Source organism: Pelobates fuscus, chromosome 3 (assembly GCF_036172605.1).
Source record: "Pelobates fuscus isolate aPelFus1 chromosome 3, aPelFus1.pri, whole genome shotgun sequence".
In the NCBI taxonomy this organism is placed as follows: Eukaryota; Metazoa; Chordata; class Amphibia; order Anura; family Pelobatidae; genus Pelobates; species Pelobates fuscus.
In genome coordinates this window covers 376,042,289-376,062,584 of record NC_086319.1, presented here as the reverse complement: position 1 = coordinate 376,062,584, position 20,296 = coordinate 376,042,289, and the positions used below count along the sequence as shown (strand labels likewise).

The 20,296-nt window shown below is 41.9% G+C and overlaps 1 protein-coding gene across 1 annotated transcript; it reads left to right on the top strand.

The window, feature by feature from the left end:
• The first annotated feature begins 221 nt into the window (after nucleotides 1–221).
• On the top strand, nucleotides 222–19,860 carry CDC37 (cell division cycle 37, HSP90 cochaperone). The gene is made up of 9 exons (XM_063449479.1): nucleotides 222–429; nucleotides 6,027–6,161; nucleotides 6,379–6,654; nucleotides 8,336–8,441; nucleotides 12,172–12,287; nucleotides 13,196–13,318; nucleotides 15,813–15,995; nucleotides 17,991–18,062; nucleotides 19,150–19,860. The coding sequence occupies exons 2-9, from the start codon at nucleotides 6,060–6,062 to the stop codon at nucleotides 19,303–19,305; spliced, it is 1,134 nt and encodes a 377-aa protein (XP_063305549.1). The 5' UTR covers nucleotides 222–429; nucleotides 6,027–6,059; the 3' UTR covers nucleotides 19,306–19,860.
• The last annotated feature ends 436 nt before the right edge of the window (nucleotides 19,861–20,296 follow it).

Below are 20,296 nucleotides of genomic sequence, written 5' to 3'. Positions count from 1 at the left end.
GAAGTGGTCTGGGTGCCTAGAGTGGTCCTTTAAGAATGAATGCCTAAACATGTAAGCTGCGCCCCTTTAAATTCCAGCCCCGCCCACTATGTGCAGCACTCTGCCATAAACAGAAGAGAATAACTGCGCCCAGCAAACCACGCCCACTTCACTTAGCTCCCATCGCTAGTGACACACACCTTCTGCCAGAGCGGTGTTCTCTTTCGGTCAGGCTCCAGTCTGCGCGACTCCTGGGCGTTGCCTTGCCGCTTGACGTCAGCAAAAGGGCAAGAAGTTCGCCTATGGCGGCTTTAGACTTAGGGCAGAGCGGCGGTGATGAAGTCGGGGAAGTGACGTCAGAGGGCGGGCAGGCAGGAACTGAGAGGGTACCAGACCTTTCCAGAAACGAGTGCTTGTGAGTCCAGAGGATCCTGTGTGCTGCTGACACTGGTATGCCAGATTCAGGGATTAATTTGTAATCTTGATATATTATTCATCCTTTTTACCTGTATAGTATGATATATTGCTTTATTAGAATGTGTTAGAATGCATGCTATGAATGCTGTGTTCTAAATGAATTATTGCATATTTACTCCCACTGTGCATGCTCTTCAGATTAGATTATGGCTGTTCTCTTCTACAGGGCCAGTTGAAGATTTGCAACTCCCATCACCATCAATTAGCTATAAATTAAATAAAGAATTCACCAGATTATAATATTTGGCTGCATATTTTATATTATTTTGTTTAGGGCATGCTGTGTGTAGTTCCTGATGCTTTTATTTTTATTTATCCTGTTTATGTGATTACTATCGTTTAATTTTAATTTTTTTTCTATCTCCTCTACTTCCTCCTGCTTAATACTCCTGGAAGTTGTGCAATAAACGTGTGTAATTAATGGTAAACTGCAGAATTAATGTATATTTATACTTCTTTACATTTTAGCGGACAGTTACAGTCAAAGGTATTTAACGATGAGGGGTTTATTTTGTAAACTGGACATTATGGAGACATTACAAGGAGATAATGACTTTTAGGCTAAAATGGTTGAGCTGGAAAATAACACTGAGCTATTCCATAATCTGGGAATTTTCAGGAATGCACAAGAAAGAAAAATTAGCCAAATCAGAATAACTTTGAATCTCTGCTATGCTTTCAGCTCTGATATTTTGCAAGATTTGCAATTGCTAGTTTGCTCTCGATTTACTGAATCATCCTTAAATGGCTATTCCAACCACCGTGACAATGTCTGCTTTTGGAAGTGGTTATGGTGGTACTAATCTATATGTGCACCGTTTCTGCTTGAAATGCTGCACATACACCCCAACACATGTAATGTAAGCAGCCAGGAACTCTGTCCCAAGTTGGCTAATATTAATTTTCAGATGGAGACGAGCATAGGGCACTTTGCCCGGTGACAGTGGCATAGCATGGTCTGCCAGCGCCAGTTGCAAGACCGGTATTGCACACCCTAACCCATAGACCGTTGGCACTCTCTGAGTTCCTTAACTGGCGCCTAGATAACCTTGTTCCTCCTTTCTTACCTGCCTCGTCTCAGTAATGTGCGTGATACTGACAGCTGCTATGCATAATTTTAAAAATTCACCTCACGCTTAAAGTAATGTGTATACTCTAACCATCAGTGTCACACACATCGAGGAGTGAGGCTGTCTAGGCGCCCATTACCGGCGTACCAATATGATACCATTTAATAGGCATATACATAATGCCTATCAAAAGCGTGATTTCCCATTTAACTTTAACGCTGGTATCTTACAATGGGAACGCACGCTATTAATAGGCATTATGTAATTCACTAATAAGGATTACTTGAGGACAGTATGGCTGTTATTAGCAAGAAAGATACTGTAATGTTATGTGGAAATGTTTATTTGCCCTGTCATGTTAAAAATAAAAACTGTAGAATGTTCGAACATTGGGGGATTTTCTGTATGAGGGGGAGGATGCACTATTTTTCAAATGTATTACTACTTTTTATTTATTTTTATTTTGCAGCCAGGGCAACCTTCCTTGTGGCCCTGCCCGGTGCTGCATTCCAGGTTAGTTTTATATTGTTTAAAGGACCACTATAGGCACCCAGACCACTTCAGCTTAATGAAGTGGTCTGGTGGCCAGGTCCATCTAGGATTAACCCTTTCTGCTGTAAACATAGCAGTTTCAGAGAAACTGCTATGTTTACCTATGGGTTAATCCACCCTCTAGTGGCTGTCTCATTGATTTTCACAGTGACAAGACGCCAGCGTCCATAGGAAAGCATTGAGAATGCTTTCCTATGAGATTGGCTGAATGCGCGCGCGGCTCTTGCCGCGCATTCAGCCGATGACATCAGAAGAGGGAGGAGAGTCCCAGCACCGAGGGAGCCCGGCGCTGGAAAAAAGGTAAGGGATTAACCCTTTCCTCCCCCTTCAGCGCCACGGGAGTGGGTCCCTGAGGGTGGGGGCACCCTCAGGGCACTATAGTGCCAGGAAAACGAGTTTGGTTTTCCTGGCACTATAGTGGTCCTTTAAGAAGGGGAGACCTAATTCATTCAAAGGAACTGTATGGTGACCATAACAACACCATTGTTATGGTCCATGGCCCTTTTTTACCTGAAGGAGTTAAACACCAGGCTGCCTGCCAGTATATCACGCCAGCACTCCAAATGGTTTAACCCTGGACAGGTTGCTGTCCAGCCCAGGATCTCCCTGTCCCCAGTGGTGTGGTTCAGCCTGGAAAGGCAGCAAATACACCTACATTTTTGGCAGGTCACCCTGGTGTAAATGAAAATACACTAGGGTGCCTGCCAGTCAATCAGGCCAGCACTCTGAGAGCTGAACATGCAGTTTAAAGAGTTTCTATATTTCCAGGAAAACAAACCCGTTTTCCTGGCACTGTAGAATTCTACAGTGCCCCCCTCCCGAGCGGGTGAAGGTGTTAAAACCCCTTCAGTCACTCACCTGAATCCAGCGCCGATGTCCCTCGGTACTGGATCATGCCCCGCCAATGCGCATGCGCCACAATGGCCACGCCCGCATTAAGATTTCCCCATAGGAAAGCATTATTCAATGCTTTCCTAGAAGGATAAATCTGACGCTGGAAGTCCTCATGCATAGCGTGAGGACATCCAGCATCAGATAATGGACCGAAGGTCCGTTTCAATTCTGGTAGTCCCTTTAGAGGCTGTGTGGTAGACAGCCACTAGAGGAAGAGTTAACCCTTAGAAGTAATTATTGCAGTTTCTCAGAAACTGGAATAATTACTATTGCAAGGTTAAGGGACATGGGATATTGCACCCAGACCACTTCAATGAGCTGAAGTGGTTTGGGTTCCCAACAGTGTCCCTTTAACCCCAAAGGTTGCTCCCTGTCTCTAGCAGCATCCAGTTTCTTCAGTGCAGTTTCTGGAAGCGTGGGGTGCTGACGAATTTCCTCAGTGGTCAGCTGACGCTCTAAGCAAGTCAGTAGCTTCCTGTTTATACAAAACAGGGTGTGTACATGTTTATGAATGGGTAGCTACTGATTAGCTCAGAGCCAAATAAAGCAACAACTGTACCCTAGAAGGAGGGGCTGGGGTTTATTTTCTGTAATTGATATACAGCAGTAATCTTACTACAGGTAGTATGTGAGGGGAGAGGACCAATGGGGGTAAAATACAAATGTGATGATAAATGCTTAAAGGGATACTACTGACCAAAAACAATACATTGTTTAGTAGATATATCACAAGTTAAAAAATGTAATGCATTTCATTTTGCATTTCATTCATTGGGGTATATGTAAACAGCTTACAAAACTTGCAGATTTTTTGTCTGCAGCCTTTGCAAGCCCTCCCCTCCAAACCCCGCTCAGACTTCCTGAGGCCGTCCAATGAGAAGTCTTTGCAAGGCACGTGCTCGTGGCAGTTTCTGCCTCTTCAGTTTATCTCCACCTAGCTAAACTACCAGGGAAAAACAGGGCTGGGTGTCTGATTGAAAGCTACGGTGAGGAGGTGTAACAAGGTTAATTTATAAAAGTGCTAAGTTTCTTTTACAAAATCTGCACTCTTTGTAAAATAAGATGACACAACCTTCACACATTAAGTGCTTTAGGGGCCTGGAGTGTCTCTTTAACTGTTATCTCGTGTGTATAAATAAATAATCTTAATGTCTGGGTTAGCATTCCTCCCAGTTGTACGAATGCTATTTACAAATACAAATTGCTATTATACTTGCCATCCTGGAGCTTTCAAGTTTCATTGGGAAGAATCACTATCCGTAAGACCGTCATAGCGCTGTTGGTTCCTGATATCTGTCTTGTTTTGAGTGTTTGAAAAGCAAGGTCTGCTTGCCTTTCAGCGCTAGCCATGCTGCCCTCTGAGTTTCCATTCTACCCACATTGCGGAGACCTTCAAGACTCATCTCCACTTGTGCTTATGCGCAGCAAACCAATCAAATGCTGCTCTAGAAATTGCATTTGACTAGGTTATAACAGATTAAGTTGTTAAATGAAAATAGTGAAATTTTTGTATTTTTTTTATTTTTTTTTTTTAAATATAAAGATCAGCCAATGAGCGCTAATGGCTTCCGGCTCTACTGTAGGCTGCAAAGAGCGATGCTCAACAAACCCTAGGGATGAAGGAATGAGAAAAACGTATATGTTGTTGGAATGTTATTAAAAAATAAAAACATCACATACCAAATTTTTGGTAAAAGATTGAGCTACAATTGGTAATACTTCAACTGTTGCTGTCATATAAACATGACGCATTTCCTGGTGGCTTTACCTACTTGGAGTTTAAAACCAGAATATTGTGTGTGTGTGTGTCACAGTATAATGCACAATTAAAGTAACTTTGGCTAATGGAGCCGATTTCTTTTTGCCACGGCAAGTTGTAAGTTGAGAGATGTCCTGTGCAAAATGACACATGATATTTGTCTCTCTATAAATGCCAATCATACAAAACTCCTGATCCGTTTAGGTGTGCAGCATGAAGAGGCAACAAGGACTTTGCTTGCTGAAAAGTGTTTACATTCTAGAGTAAATAGGGCAGGATTGCACACAATGTATGTCCAGAAGGCAAGGTAGCAGTTTGTACAATTATTATTTATAAAGCGCCAACAAATTCCGCAGTTGTTTTGTTTGGTTTGGTTTGGTTTATTTCGTGTTTTTTTTTTTTTTTTTTTAAACTAACAGACAGCTACAAGAGGTGCTTCCGCTGTACTGACCAAGTAAAATTTGGTCATATAATGCAGAATATCATAAGAAGGCATTCAATTCACTGCTCTCTTATGAGAAGCATTGTATGCAAGCCTGGCACTCTCTGAGCATGCACATCAAGTCCCCTCTATGAGGAGGATTGGAGACTGAGAGGTAAGAAGCACTAAGGGAGTCCATGTGTTGGAAAAAAATGTGTGTTTAAAAGCTACTTCCTTTTTTTTTTTTCATTCAGATTTTTTCACTAGACATTGGGGCAAACTGGATCTAACTAGGGACAGGGGCAGTAGAATGTTATGCTGACAGTATTGTGTTCCTTGAAGGACTGTAATGGGGCAGGATGGGCGTTTGCAAGATTCATAAAGTGAGTTGCAAGTGTTGAGATTGGAGATAATAACCATAGCGACAAAATCGTTGGTTGCATCTTGTGTTCGAAAATGGCGAATGCAAACTATATAGTTTTATGCTTGACTGAAACTACAGTGTAAAAGTGAAGCAGAATCTGTAAGGACGCTGAGGGGTAAGAAAAAAAAGGATTATCACTTGCAGGAATTCAGTTTTGTAGTTTTAGTGGTTGAGTGTCAGAGAACAAAGAGCAGCAATAGTGACAGAACCTCGAAAGCTACTATGGTTATCAGGAAACAAAATGCATAGTGCCACCTGCAAATATGTGGATATTGAACTTTGAGAGAAGTTTTTAGATTGTCGATGTATGGAGATCAAATCGTAGAGGACATAAAACTAAGCCTTGAGGTTCTCCTGCTAAAAGTGGTCCCTTGATATGAGATTTATTCTATATTCTACTGCGTCAGTATAATCTGTGTGCTTTCTTTTTGTGTGTCCCTTTTATACCAGTGATTCTCCCAGCTCTCCATTTCCTGCTACAAAATGGTAGACTACAGCGTGTGGGACCATATTGAAGTGTCTGATGATGAAGATGACACTCACCCCAACATCGATACGGCCAGTTTATTTAGATGGCGCCACCAGGTGAGCCTTAGTATAATTCCGGCGTTATTGATCATATCATTGCTGAAGTATCCATTGCAATCTCTATAAACACTAACAGCTCGTTTTCAGTAAGTCAGGTTTGGTTGACCTTTCTTATCATTCTTAAAGAGTTCTCCCAAATTATATCCAAGTGATATCTTTTATCAGCGATCCCAATTTCTCATTACTTTATTTTTTTTTTTTTGCTTCTTTGTAGGCCCGGGTTGAGAGGATGGAACAGTTTGACAAGGAGAAAGAGGAGCTTATGAAGGGAGCAGGCGAATGCAAAAAGAAACTATCAGAGTGTCAGAAGAAGCTGAAGGAGATGGAGGTCCAGGATAGAGGTGGAACCGATGTTGAGAAGTTTAAGCGTGATCTGGAGCAACTGAAAAAGGAGGAGAAGTCTTGGAAGAAGAAAGAAGATGATCTAAGGAAAAAAGAAAAAAATATGCCGTGGAATGTGGACACCTTAAGCAAAGAGGGATTCAGTAAGGTGAAGTGGTGGGCAGTGCTGGCCATTTGGGTTGATAAAAATGTTAAATGTTTAAAAGGACACTCCAGGCAGGATACGTCTCTCGCCCCTCCCACCACATTTCAGTTCATAATGCTTTAAATAATCTAAAAGTAAAATATATACTCTTCATTGAACATCTGTCATATGCTGAAAAGCACAATATTTGCAATGTCTTCAGTTTGACCACTTGCTTTCAATCTGGACTCTGGTGGAATCTCATAATTACCTCTAAGCAGCGCAGGGATTTATGGGATATGTAGTTCAGCTACAAAACATGTCCACTGCAGTCAAATAATGATTGTAAAAGTAATTGTTGCTACAATAGTGGTTATAAGTTTACTGTTATTATAAAAGCTCAACAAGTATAAGCGAGGTGGGGCATTAACTTAATTTTTACAGTACATATAATTGATCATATCATGAATGAGCATATAATATCATGAAAACGTAAAACATAAAAAGAAATCTAGGTTGACGCACAATAAGTTTAATGGTAAAATGTGTTACCTTGGCTGAAAATATTAAACCCTAGTCTCTCTCTCAAATTTTGGCACATGGTGTGAGAAGGGAGTGGGGCGTTGACGTCTCCCTGGTAGTATTAGGCATATTTTACATTGTAAGTAAAGCCCTGCCGTGTAAAATACTGCTTTCTATTTTTTTTGGCAAGTTTACTCCCAAATGCCATTAACGTGTTATGTTGTTGTTGTTGTTGTTATTTTGAAAGATCTCTCAGCCAATTCTTAATCTCCCATTGAAACAAATTGGAATAGCACTGCGCATGTAAACATGTGGCATTGAATGCACGTTTGTAGTGCTTCTCACACAGGATTAAGGGCTAGCTATGTGCACAGCTGTACATCAATTAAGTGAGTTCTGACATTTTTATTGGGAAGCTCTGATCGTGGATTGTAGTTGGCGGGAAGATAAAGTTTAGCATCTGTTATTTAGAGGAGCTGTGTGTGGCCTTAAAGGGACCCTATAGTCACCAGAACTACCGTTTAATGTAGTTGTTCTGGTGTGTATAACCTGTTCCTGTGGGCATTTTCAAAGAAAAGGCAGTGTTTACATTACAGCCTATGCACACCTCCAGTGGCCACTCCTCAGCCACTAGAGGTGCTTCCTGGGGCAGTGCTGTACTTGACGTACAGCATCTCCATGCTCTGTATGGCGACACTGAACTTTCCTCATACAGAGACTAATTGATTAAATGTATCTCTGAGTCGATGCCGATTGGCCAGGGTGGTGTTGGGCTCTGCCCCCTGCCCTGCCTCCTTGGTTGAAATCATCAGAATAAACAATCTCCTATTGGAAAGCATTGGATTGGGTGAGATCATCAATTCTGATATCAGCTAAGAAGGCGGATCATGGCCGGGCCAGCGAAAACTGACCTGCGCAGAGCTAAAATAAAGGGGAGTGTTTTTTTTTTTTTTCTGTATATAAGATGGGGAGGCCTATGAGGCTAAATGGTGGTTTTTATCACTATAGGGTCAGAAATACATGTTTATATTCCTGGCCCTATAATTTTCTATTAATATATTGTTCTTAACTCTTTTTGTGGCCAGATGGCAAAATCCTGCAATGCCTATGACCTATTATCAAACGTCTCCGACGATCGTTCCTGAACTACAATCGTACCAACTCTTGTTACTTTTGCCAACAGAGTGTTTTCAATGTCAAAGACGAAAAGAAAGAGGATTCGGAAGAACAAAAAGAACAGAAACACAAAACATTTGTGGAAAAAAACTTGAAGCAACTAAAACATTTTGGTAAGAGAGTTTCTTTTTTCCTTTTGGTTTAGTGAATCTGTAAAAGGATTCTGAGAGACAGGATCCAGAACTGAAACCTTTTTCTAGAATTCCCGATAAGTGAATAAAGTGCTTCCATTTGTAGAATGGATTTTCCCATCCTTTTTTAAAGGGACTGTTTAAGCACCATAGCTTATAGCAGTGGTTATGGTTAAACACGTCATGTTTGTCAGATGTTGACAAAAACCCAAGGGATCAGTTGCTGCGAGATTCCTTGAACCATAACCTCTACAACAACTGTATTATGTGATTGTGGTTGTTGGCATGCCTTTAAATTGCTTTCAAGAGAAAAGTATTCTAATTTCTTCCTTGTTTTGACTTTGTTTTTTTTTTTTTTTTATTCTGTATTTTTGCTGTGCATTAAGATAGTACATACAGACCTGTGGTACCCCAACGGCAGTCCACAGGTTCAACAGTTTGCAAACAATTGAGGTACATGTGTTTATAAGCACATTTTTATAATTTTAGGTTAGCTAGACATGCGAATGAACTTGCTCACTTTAAGGGTGGCGGTATAGCATCATAGTTAACTAAGCGTTGTTTAAGCATATAAGTGGTGTGCTGAGCTCTGACATTCGAGAGGTTTGCGTTGCGCTGTTTAGTAAGTGCAAATTCAAATAATAAAAAATCTTAGCAACTATGAGAATCTAGGCATTATATTTAAGCATTTAAGGTCGCATTAGGTGAACGACAGTGTAACATGAACGTATATGGCATGCGATTAATATTTAAGCAAATTTGCACAGTAAAGCCTAGCATATCAAACATCATTAATCAGTCTCAGGGAGGTCAGGCTTGGAAATATTGCGGGACATTGTCCTCTATGACTGCATAGCTTAGGTGGCGTGACAACGGCCTAGGCCACCGTGCTGCATTGAGAGTTCGTATAGGTCAGCCTACCCCTTCAGTCGGCTCTGGCAAGGCACATACTGAAAAGTCCCATGGGGCCTTGGCATCGCGGAACATGGATGCTGCAGAGACTTCTGCAGTGCAGCTGTTGCGTGTTCGGCGTCCTTTGAGTGTCGGGCTCTTGCTGGGTTTGGGCCTCCCGCTTAGGGTTTGTTTCAGCTGGGTATAGTTTCGCCGTCTTGTGGATGGGAATCCTCCCTTGCCCCGGCGCCGTGAGAGGGTTGGTGCTCGTAGGCCTCGAGCCCGGGATCTTGAGCGGCCCAGGGTCGCCCCTTTCGGGGTGGTGTGTGGAGCTTTAGTCGGTCGCTTGCGATATTTGTGAGCTGCTCTCCGCCAGTGTGGCCGGCGCCTCTGGGGAATGCCCTCATTTGCTCTTTGTCCGGGAGGGCCCTGGACTTGACACTTCGGGGCTTGGGGCTTGGAGTTGCGGGTATCCCCAGACTTCCGTCTGCTTCCGTCTCTGACCCCGGCGGGGATTCTTGGACATGGTGCATCAGGCAGCATGAGAGCCTCTAGTTTGGCCCAGAAGCTGTCGAAGATGATTGCGATGGAGTCTTTGGAGCGGGCATCGGCTTCTATCATGATATGGTGCGTGTGTTGCTTGTCCGGCACTCTCGTGTCGAGTTGATCCGCCATCTTGGCAGCCCCCTTCTCCGCTTTGTGTTGGGAGGTCATCGTGACTGAAGCTTGTCGCAGGGTTAGGAGTGCTTCGTCTGGCGGGGACCGAGATGTCCCCCATCGGTCCAAAGGGGGGGGGGGTGAGTGTGTTTCCTTCGCTTGCTGCGGTCGGCATCTGGCGGGAAGGCGGCCGTCCGTCCCCAGTGCCGCCGCTAGGCCTCAAGTTGCTGCCGCGGTTCCCTTTCGAGTTAGGTGCCATGGGTGGCATCAGCATATTCACAATTGCTTTCTCCCTTCAACGAGACTGGCAGTGGGTAGCTACCTGCCTCCAGATTCGCGTTAGGCTGTGTTTTTAGGCCCTCGCTGCGGGAGCTCGTGCAACGTGCGACTAGTCTCTTAGCCAGTTCGGCTCCCCTTCTTGACTTTGTTTTTAAAGCAGCTGGTGACTAAGGTCTTTCTTTAGGCTGGGAGTTGCTTTTGTATCATGCCCTACCTATAGGAGTTGTGCTCATTCTATGGCGTTTCTGCACCAAGAGTTTGAAGACGCTTTAACAATTCTAGTTCTGTTATCTCTATTAAATCATATTAGAAAGGCAAACTTTCTTTTAAGCTATAAAATTTTTCTCTTTTTAACCTTAAGATTTTTTTTTAATTGCTTGGATGAGGGGGTTTTGGGAGGGGGATTTCCCTCTTCGTTCGCATGAGAAGAATACCTTAAAGGGACATCTTTAGATAATTGAAGCGGTCTGGGTGCTGTGTCCCTTTTGCATTTAGTGCTTCAATGTTTACATTGCAGCTCGAAGTCTGCCCTTGTGCTGTCTAACAGACCGCCACTAGATGACTTCCCGAATCTTAACAGACTTTTGGTCCATTATCTGACGCTGGACGTCCTCACGGACCTCCAGCGTCAGATTTTCCCCATAGGAAAGCATTGAATAATGCTAATGCCGCGCATACGCATTAGATCTCGTGGGCAGAGCCTGACCCAGTGTTGAGGTCCTTCAGCGCTGGATTTAGGTAAGTGGCTGAAGGGGGGCACTACAGGAGCCTATAGTGCCAGGAAAATGGGATTGTTTTCCTGGCACAATAGGATCCCTTTAAAGTGAACCTGAAACGAGAAAAAAATTACCTTAAATCGCTCCTATATACACTGAATACACCAGTTATCCTACAGATACATGGTGTATTAAATGCAAAATGTTAAGATTTACTCACTTTTTCTCCAGCACTCTTTGTGAGTGTTACTATTTGTAACACCCACCACCTTCACCTCTGTTTGTTTTTTAAACCATGCTTGGGACTCATCCCCAAGCAGGATAAATCTAGTCAGTGACTTCGGCATTGCGAGCTTGCTGCTGTCCTGTCACTCCGTTCCTGTACTCCCTAGCCAGCCTAAAATATCGACTAGGGCGTTTCCTTAGCAACCACAGTGCTGTGGTTGCTATGAAAGGATAGCAGAGAGACCTACAAAAAGATGTTTAAATGGCAACTAGATGCCTAATTGCAAAAACAGAATATTCAATTATGTAATTTTTCAATGTAGGGTAATAGCGTCTTGATCCAAGGATACATCTGACTGCCATTCTGGAGTCAAGAGGGAATATTTTTTCCTAGTTTGTTGCGAAATTGGAAGTGATTCAAACAGTTTTTTTTTTTTTGCCATCTTTTGGATCAACAGCAAAAATCAAATGTGAGGAAGGCTGAACTTGATGGACGCAAGTCTCTTTTAAGCCTATGTAACGTATAGATAAAATCTTATGCTCGATCTAATGAGCATACATTCTTTGTGGGATGACACATGCTCTTTAACAGTTATTGCAAAGTATAGATACCAGTGGAATTTACTGATTTTTGCTTAACTTTTATAAAATTACCCCAGAATTGGTCTTGGTACAGAAAGTACGAACACACATTCTATTTATCTATATTTTGTAGTCCTGATAAATACATCCAGATTCTCTTTGAAATGTTTCCATGTCTATGTTCTCACAATGAATGGGTTTCAAACAAGTTTCTGTGCCAAGATGAAAAGGTCATCTTCCTGTTTTTTTGGGTCACTGTAGTGAACAGCAACGATGAAACCATAGGTGTCCACTCTGTCTGTGGGATACTTTATTTGAATTGTGTAGAGCCTCCTCTCTAATCTCCTTTGTACCTTCACAAGGAATGCTGCACCGATGGGACGACAGTCAAAAATACTTATCAGATAACCCTCACCTGGTGTGCGAAGAAACTGCTAATTACCTTGTCATATGGTGCATTGATCTGGAAGTGGAAGAGGTGAGGAAAATTAACAAATAGTTTAATAATTTTAGTCTGGTATTTTTGTATTTTCTTTTTAAGTTTTTTTTTTTTTTTTTCTTTTTCAATTTTTTTTATATTTTCTATTCATGAAGTCAGTAATTGTTTCATATTGAATGGACAGTTTTTAGTTCAATTATTTTCTTCTATATCTACAACAAAATTAACGCGATCTAATAGTAACAGGGAAGATGGCAACAGTATATACTGGTAAATAAAAGGGGTTTAAAGTTGTTGTTGTTATTTACATAGCGTCAACTAATTCCGCAGAGCTTTACAATATTATGAAAGGGGGAAATGTAACCACAAATGAGACAATTACACAGTGACACTGGAATAATGGGTAGATGGGGGGCCCTGCTCAAATGAGCTTAGAGTTAGGGCACCAAACAAGGTGGAAAAGTAGCCGTACTGGAGGTGAGAGTGGCTCTTTAGGAGAGCAAAAGCCCGATATAGATAAGTATAGATAGGCATCAATAAGCATTTCTGAACAGTTGTGTTTTGAGGGACTTCTTAAACAATTGAAGACTTGGGGAGAGTCTGATGGGGGGGTAGGCAGGCTGTTCCAATGTTTCAAAGGGAACCGACCACGGGAAGTCCTGCAAGAGTGAGTTGGCAGTAAGGGTGCGAGCAGCGGACCGGAAAAGGTCACTGGTAGAGCAGAGAGACAGAGAAGGGGCATACCTATGAATCTGTCAAGAAATGTAACAGGGGCTATACAAGTTAATCTATAAAAGTTAGTGAAGCAAATTCTCCAACTGAGATGATGTTTCAGCTTGACCACTTTAGTCTGGATATTAAACTGTGCGAATAGTCATCTCAAGGTAGTTCAGGAACTGCCTGATGTTAATTTAATTATTCTATGTTGTATTTTTCTTTTTAAACAGAAACACGCCCTAATGGAGCAGGTAGCCCATCAAACTATAGTCATGCAATTTATTCTCGAGCTGGCCAAAAGCTTGAAAGTGGACCCTAGAGCATGTTTCCGACAGTTCTTCACCAAGATCAAGGTGTGTATGTTATTTAATTTATAGCTTGATTATCTTTTGTGGATTTTGAGCAGGTTTTTGTAGCGGATCCCCTATACTCCGGCTGAGTAGATCTGCTGAAGAGTCTCCCTAGTCCCGCAGAGTGAAAGTGTGTTATAACCTGTGTCTGGGAGATAGAGTTGGACCTCTGTAAACTAATTGTCTCCTGGATACAGAAGATGGAACACAAAATACCCTGAAAACAAGCATAAAACAACAATGTACCCCCACAAGTTACATATCCCCTGAAAGGTGGGATCCGAGCACCCATTCTGTAGCGCTTGGGTCCATGGAGGATTGTCCAACCGCCACTCGGTTAAACTTTGGACCGACTGCTATTAAAGTCCTGACTGAAAATCGTTCCATGCGGGCGCTGCCATGTCTCGGTCTCTTACCGGGGGCTCCGGGGGGGGGGGGGGGGGGGGGGGAGGTGCTCCTGTAACTCTCGCTGGTAGAGTAAGTCACTCCGGCTGGCTCCAAAAGGCTGTAACGGGCCAGAACAAAGGGTGAGTTGGTAGGGCAATTCGTGAGGGAGTCTATAGTGAGGAGGGACGAGCGTGAAAATCGTCTTTTTGGGCATAGTTTGTTCGTTTTATTGTGAGGAATGCTGGCTTCAACAGTTTAAGAAGTGAATAAACTGCCTGTTTTAAGGTCCTAGTTCTCTCCTAGTATTGTCTCCCTAATTCCTTCAGTGAGATGTTTAAATTTTTGTCAGATCTTGTGATCTGAAATTTTACAACTCTTGTCAACAAGCGAAAACTCCCAGTTTAGTAAATAAACTAAACCGGGAGTTTGTCTCTAATCTTAACAAGCAAACCTAAAATTACACTGAGTTCCACTCTTAAAGCACATCTTTTTATACTGATGGGATTATTCACTCAAGTGTGACTTGTTGGAAATTCAAAGGAAGGGGAAAAAAATAAAAATTCAGATCATATTCGCAGAATTGAATAAAGTCAGCTATGTTTTCAGTTTAACATTTTGGCCTAAAATGTGATAACCGCTTTGAATTCCTGATCATTCGCATTTTAGGGAATAACCATTCCAACATTATCGGTCCTCTCTGAAAGCAAAACTGTATTGTGATGTTAAAGGACCACTTCAGCTTAAAGGAAAACTCCAGTGCCAGGAAAACAAACAGTTTTTCTGGCACTGGAGGTTCCCTCTCCCTCCCACCCCCCAATCCCCGGTTATTGAAGGGGTGAAAACCCCTTCAGTCACTTACCTGAGGCAGCGACGATGTCCCTCGTCGCTGTCTCCTCCTCCTACTGTTTCTGTCGGCCGGTTGGCGAGACTGATCCCGCCCACCGGCCGAGGAGACCTAATGCGCATTAGCGCTCCCCATAGAAAAACATTTATAAATTGGTTAATCCAGCCTCTAGTGGCTGTCTGATTTTCACAGTGACAAGACGCCAGCGTCCATAGGAAAGCATTGTAAATGAGACTGGCTGAATGCAAGTAAGTTTAACCCCTTCCTCTCCATGCAGCCCGGCGGGAGTGGAACTCTGAGGGTGGAGGCACCCTCAGGGCACTATAGTGCCAGGAAAACGAGTGTTTTCCTGGCACTATAGTGCTCCTTTAAGGAGCAAATTAACAAAGTGTCTCGTAAACACTTCTCTGAGTCAGAAAACCTGGTAGTTTTTGTAGAAATTGCAATGTTTCCATTGCAGGGTTTTAACACTTCTCTAGTGGCTGCCTTCCTCACCATAACTAGAAGTGCTTTGCTTTGTGAACTGAATCCAACTTGGTTCTCAATCAAATGCAGCTCCTAGTGCAGCATTTCATTAATGCACCGTGGTGATTTTCTGGGAAACGCACACTAGCACATGACTATGGGGAAGCACTGAATTGGCCGAGATTATCAGTCTTGATGATCTCAGCCAGAAAGGCGAAGCAGGCAGGGTGTAACCAGCATGGCGAAGAAGTAAATGTAAGAATGCTTAAATTTTAACCCCACACAGGGGGGTGGTGGACATCTAAGTATGTAAAGTAGTACTATAGCGTTAGGAACACTTGTTTGTTTTCATAGCACTATAGTGTTCCTTTTTAAATATTAAAAAAGAAAATGTGTATAAATGTTAACACTCTGTAAATATGGCCAGATACATACACAACCAACTTGAATTCTTAATCCGGAGAAGGTAAATCTGTAGTGGTGCTTTTCTCCTAAATATCATGGACTTTCAGTGTAAGTGTGGACCTGGGTTGACCGAACTGTTGATCTGAAGCCTCTGTGATTGTGATACGTGGGAGCAGAAGAGTAACAACAGCTGTGCAGTTAAAAGTCCGCTATCCCAGTATAGAGTAACTAGAAAACGTGATCGGCCAAAGCTTTCAGTAGCCAAGAGTAATCCAATACTACATGTTAATCTGGGAGTTGTTGACATTACTGGATTTAGTGTTGAATGTGATTATGGAACGTTGCTTCAGAGTGAATTTTGCATCCTTGTAATCACACTTGTCCTTTCACCCACAGACTGCCGATCAGCAGTACATGGATGCTTTTAATGACGAACTGGAATCTTTCAAAGGCAGAGTGAAAGAACGAGCCAAAATTCGGATAGAGAAAGCCCTGAAAGAGTATGAGGAAGAGGAGAAGAAGAAGAGACTTGGACCAGGGGGACTCGACCCAGTTGAGGTTTATGAAACGCTTCCTGTTGTAAGTAATTTCCCAGACGTCCCGTTCTTTGAGTAGCATGACTTCAGACATTGTGTAGTAAGCATTAAAGGATCACTATAGTGTCAGGAAAACAAAGCACAAAAAGTGCCCTGAGGGTGCCCCCATCCTTAGGGTCCCCCTCCCGTTGTGCTGAACCATACCTTATTCCAGTGCCGGGCTCCCTCAGTGCTGGTGACCTCTCCTCCCACTCAAACGTCAGCTCCCCCGTCCGACATAAGCGGAGCCGAATGGGCATTCAAAGTGCCCATAGAAAAGCATTTCTCAATGCTTTCCTATGGAGGCGAAATGTGCCTCCAGCGTCGCAGATGCACCTCTAGTGGCTTTCCGGGAGGCTGGATTAACCCCAAATGTAAACATGGCAGTTTCTCTGAAACTGCTATGTTTGCATCTAAAGGGTTAAAACCTGAGGGACCTGGCACCCAGACCACTTCATTGAGCTGATGTGGTCTGGGTGACTATAGTGTCCCTTTAACCTGATAGAAGACACTGTGTAGTAAGCCTAAACCTGGTAATCACATTTTGGTGACCTCTTGCTGAACCGTGGCTTCATGAAGACAACTTCTTTATTTAGACCATCAGGAAAAGAAAACACATGTCTACACCATTCCGGAATCTAAACTCTATAACTGTATAGTATACCATTAAACGATGGAACACAGGCTTGATCAATCTGTTATCCCTAGTGCCTCCAGGGTCCTTTAAAGGAATTTAAGTGCTACTAGCCAGGCCTAAAAATTTTACTTTCCACTGCAAGCTTGACGAGTCAGAGCATGACCCACTTCTTAAATGGCTACTAGAGGTGCTTTTTGGTGACCCAAGAAGCATATCTAGTGGCCGTTTGAGGAGTGGCCACTAGAGGTGTTCCTGGGCTGTAATGGTTTCTCTGAAAAGGCAGGGTTTGCATTAAAGAGCCTGCAGGGATTGACTATTTCCCATAGAAAAACATTGGATTGGCTGAGATCATCAATTCTGATGATCTCTGCCAAGGAGGCGGAGCAGGCACAGAGCCAAACACAGACCTGGCCAATTGGCTTCTCCCCATAGAGATGCATTGAATCAGTTCATCTCTATGGCTAAAGTTCAGCGCCTCTATGCAGAGGGTGGAGATTGTGATGTCAGTCAAGTAGGTGGATCGGGAGTGGGGTGAGACTCAAGGAGCCCAGCGTGGTGCTTGAAATAGGTGAGTAAATCATCTTTCTAACCCCAGGTAAGGGGTGTAAACTGTGATTTTAGGACAATAGTGGCAGGAATAAACGTCTGTGTTCCTGACACTATAGTTCCCCTTTTAGAAAAATTTAATAAAAATAAAAAAGTCTTGCCACTGGGGCATCCAAGACCAGTCAACCTATCCTTCTCTCACATCAGATATCTTGACTAAAGCGCAGTGTTAATAATTATTTTAACTTGTGTATTAACCCGTGCCATTACTTTCATGATATCAAGAGATTTGTCTTGGGTCTGTATGCTAAAGTGGTTAATGATTTTAGGTTAACCCCTGAATCAAAAACTCATTCTGATTAACCACTGGTCTTATCTCAGACCCGTTTCCCTCTACTAGCGCACAATACTGTTTGTGACTTGATTTTTTTAATGTCCGGGATTGGATGGTTTTGTCTGTCTTTTAGGTATATATTGATCTCTCTATTAGACAGAGAGTAAGCTCTCTAGTTTTTAAAAAAGTTCTGTGCATATACAATGTATTCCTACCTTGTCTCTGTTAAAGTTAAAGGGAGTCTTCTGGTGTACAGTTAAGAGTGGATCAAAGGTAGATAATTTGCCGGCAGTGATTCATGGGAATTGTAGTTCAATTAAAGATCAACCTTTTGGCCATCCCTGTATTGGACCTATATGGGATGTTTTCTCCAGCTTATATAACAAAATATACTGCTCTGCACTGCCATCTGCTGGTTAAGTGTGGTGTGTACACTGTCTTGCATATGGGATGTGTATTCCTCCTTTATTGTCTATTCACAGGCTCTCCAGAAATGCTTCGATACAAAAGATATTCAGCTGTTACAGGACACAATCAGCCAAATGAATCCTACTGTAAGTTGGACTTCACAACGATTGTGCAATGTTTGATGTCCTTTTATTCTGTTACTGACTATGGGGGAGGGAATTGACTGAAGTTATTTTGATGAGTACAGAGTAGACCTGTACTCCTCCTAAAAAGTATCATTGCCATCACCCATGTCCACTAATAAAGCTGGATTGGTCTTGGCCTTAAAGGGACACTAGGCACCAAAACAACTTTAGATTAATGAAGAATTGGTTTTGGTGTAAGGATTATTATATTGATCAGATCTCGGCCAACTCCCCATAATAAATGTATTAATGTTGCAGCACTACATTGCCCGAGGCAGTTGAGACTTATTTTACAGTGTTATAGAGTATAATGTGGGTGTTCTGCAGAATTATATTGTTATATACAATATTACAGCCAAAAAAGTGGACTTCAATTTTCCCAGTTGGAATGCAAGATCCAGTAGTAATAATCCAGTTAGTGTCCCTTTTCTTGGATTAAAGATAAAATGAAAGCAGCAATGCAAAAAAAAGTCACATAATGCTGTCAAACAAACAATGCAACATAACCCTTTTCAAACCTGTTTATGGTGCTTACTCATATGTTGCCTTCTGTGTGCAAAGAGTACCCTACACCCATTCTCAGCTTTGGGGGTGTCTTGGAAAAGTTTGTAAAGATCACTGCAGCTGTAAGCCAGCCCACCAGAACTGCCAATCAGACAGCTAGAATGCTTGGTTCTGGCTCCTTGGTATACATGTTGTCTACGTTGTACATGCTTACCCAATGAGTGGAACTAATGCTGGGGATAATCTAATTATCCCATAAACTCATACCGAAAAAAATAGCCATACTCTTTATGATGATGAAATAGAAATTTCACAATATTTTTGATGTTGCTCATCTACATTTTGCTGTTTGATGATTTGTGAGGCAGTAGCAGTGGTCCTGGGACCCTGATCTCCTCCTTATTTACAATTTGGAGAGGTTGCGCAGTGGATCACCTAACACTTTATATTTATTCATAAACTCTTACTGGACATGTTTCCTTTTAATACATTTTTTTTTGTGCATATACACAGATATCATTTGTGTGTCCTTTTTCTTCTACAGGAAGCTAGGTATTATATGAAGCAGTGTATTGACTCAGGACTTTGGGTTCCGAACTCCAAAGTGGCAGATGGTGAGGAGCCTGGCGAGCCGGAAGCCGAACCAGTGTATGAAGAGGCCAAAAGGGATTCAGCTGATCAGAAGGAAGAATCCTCATAAGCACTGGAACATGTCACTGCAAAATAAAATGTATTCAAATATTAGCAGATCCTCACCCGTGGTAGAAGAAGGTGCCTTGCTAGTTCTCTTCACCCGTAGGAGGCTTTGCTCAAACATTTCACCTCTCCTTTTTAGATTTTGGAACCGGAAGTAAAATAACAAAATGTATTGTACTACTTGTGACTTTTAAATAATCAAAGAGAATACCTTGCCCCGTGTAGAATAGAACATTCCTAAACTTGTGAGGGGTGATATTGATAACCTAACCTTATTGTCTATAAATGCTTGCTTAAATGCTGAATTCCTGTAAAGTTAGAACGATTGGCTACCTCTCAATTAAAAGCAATTGATTTTTTTTTTATAGCATTTCGTATTGTATGTTTTATAGTCAAAATGTAATTTTGTCATGTTCAAATGTTAGCTGTTTGCTGAAAATATCTTGGATTTCAGTTCTACACATCTCTATTAAATTCACAGCTGCTTGTTTCTTGATGTATAAAGGTTTACGTCTAAATTAATCATGGCAGACTTTTTGTTTTATTTTTCTCTTTATTTTTTTCTTTTTCTTTTCTTTTTTTTTTTTCTTTTTTTTTTTCTTCACCTCTAGTTAGATATTGTAATCAACCATAAATCACACTTGTTTCTTGGAAAAATAGGTACAAAATAAAAGTATTCTGTCTTGGTTTTGTAAATATGCCAGTTCTGTAATGGTTTTCAATGTATTCTTTAAAACATGATTCGTTTACAAATGACCACTAGAGAATTACAAGTTTCAATACAAAAAAGGGAAAATCTGAAATTGGGGAAAAAAACGGCCAGCCTATTTTTACTTGAAAATTAATTTCTCTTGTCAGTTATCCGTTCCGATAAAGCACGTTTGCTCTTGTTACGGTATTATTTCGAAGGGGAATAAGTGGTGTTGGCCTTACAAACAAAAATATTTGCAATAGTCTTCTTGCAAAGTTTGTGGGGCTTAAAGAGTCCTCGGAAA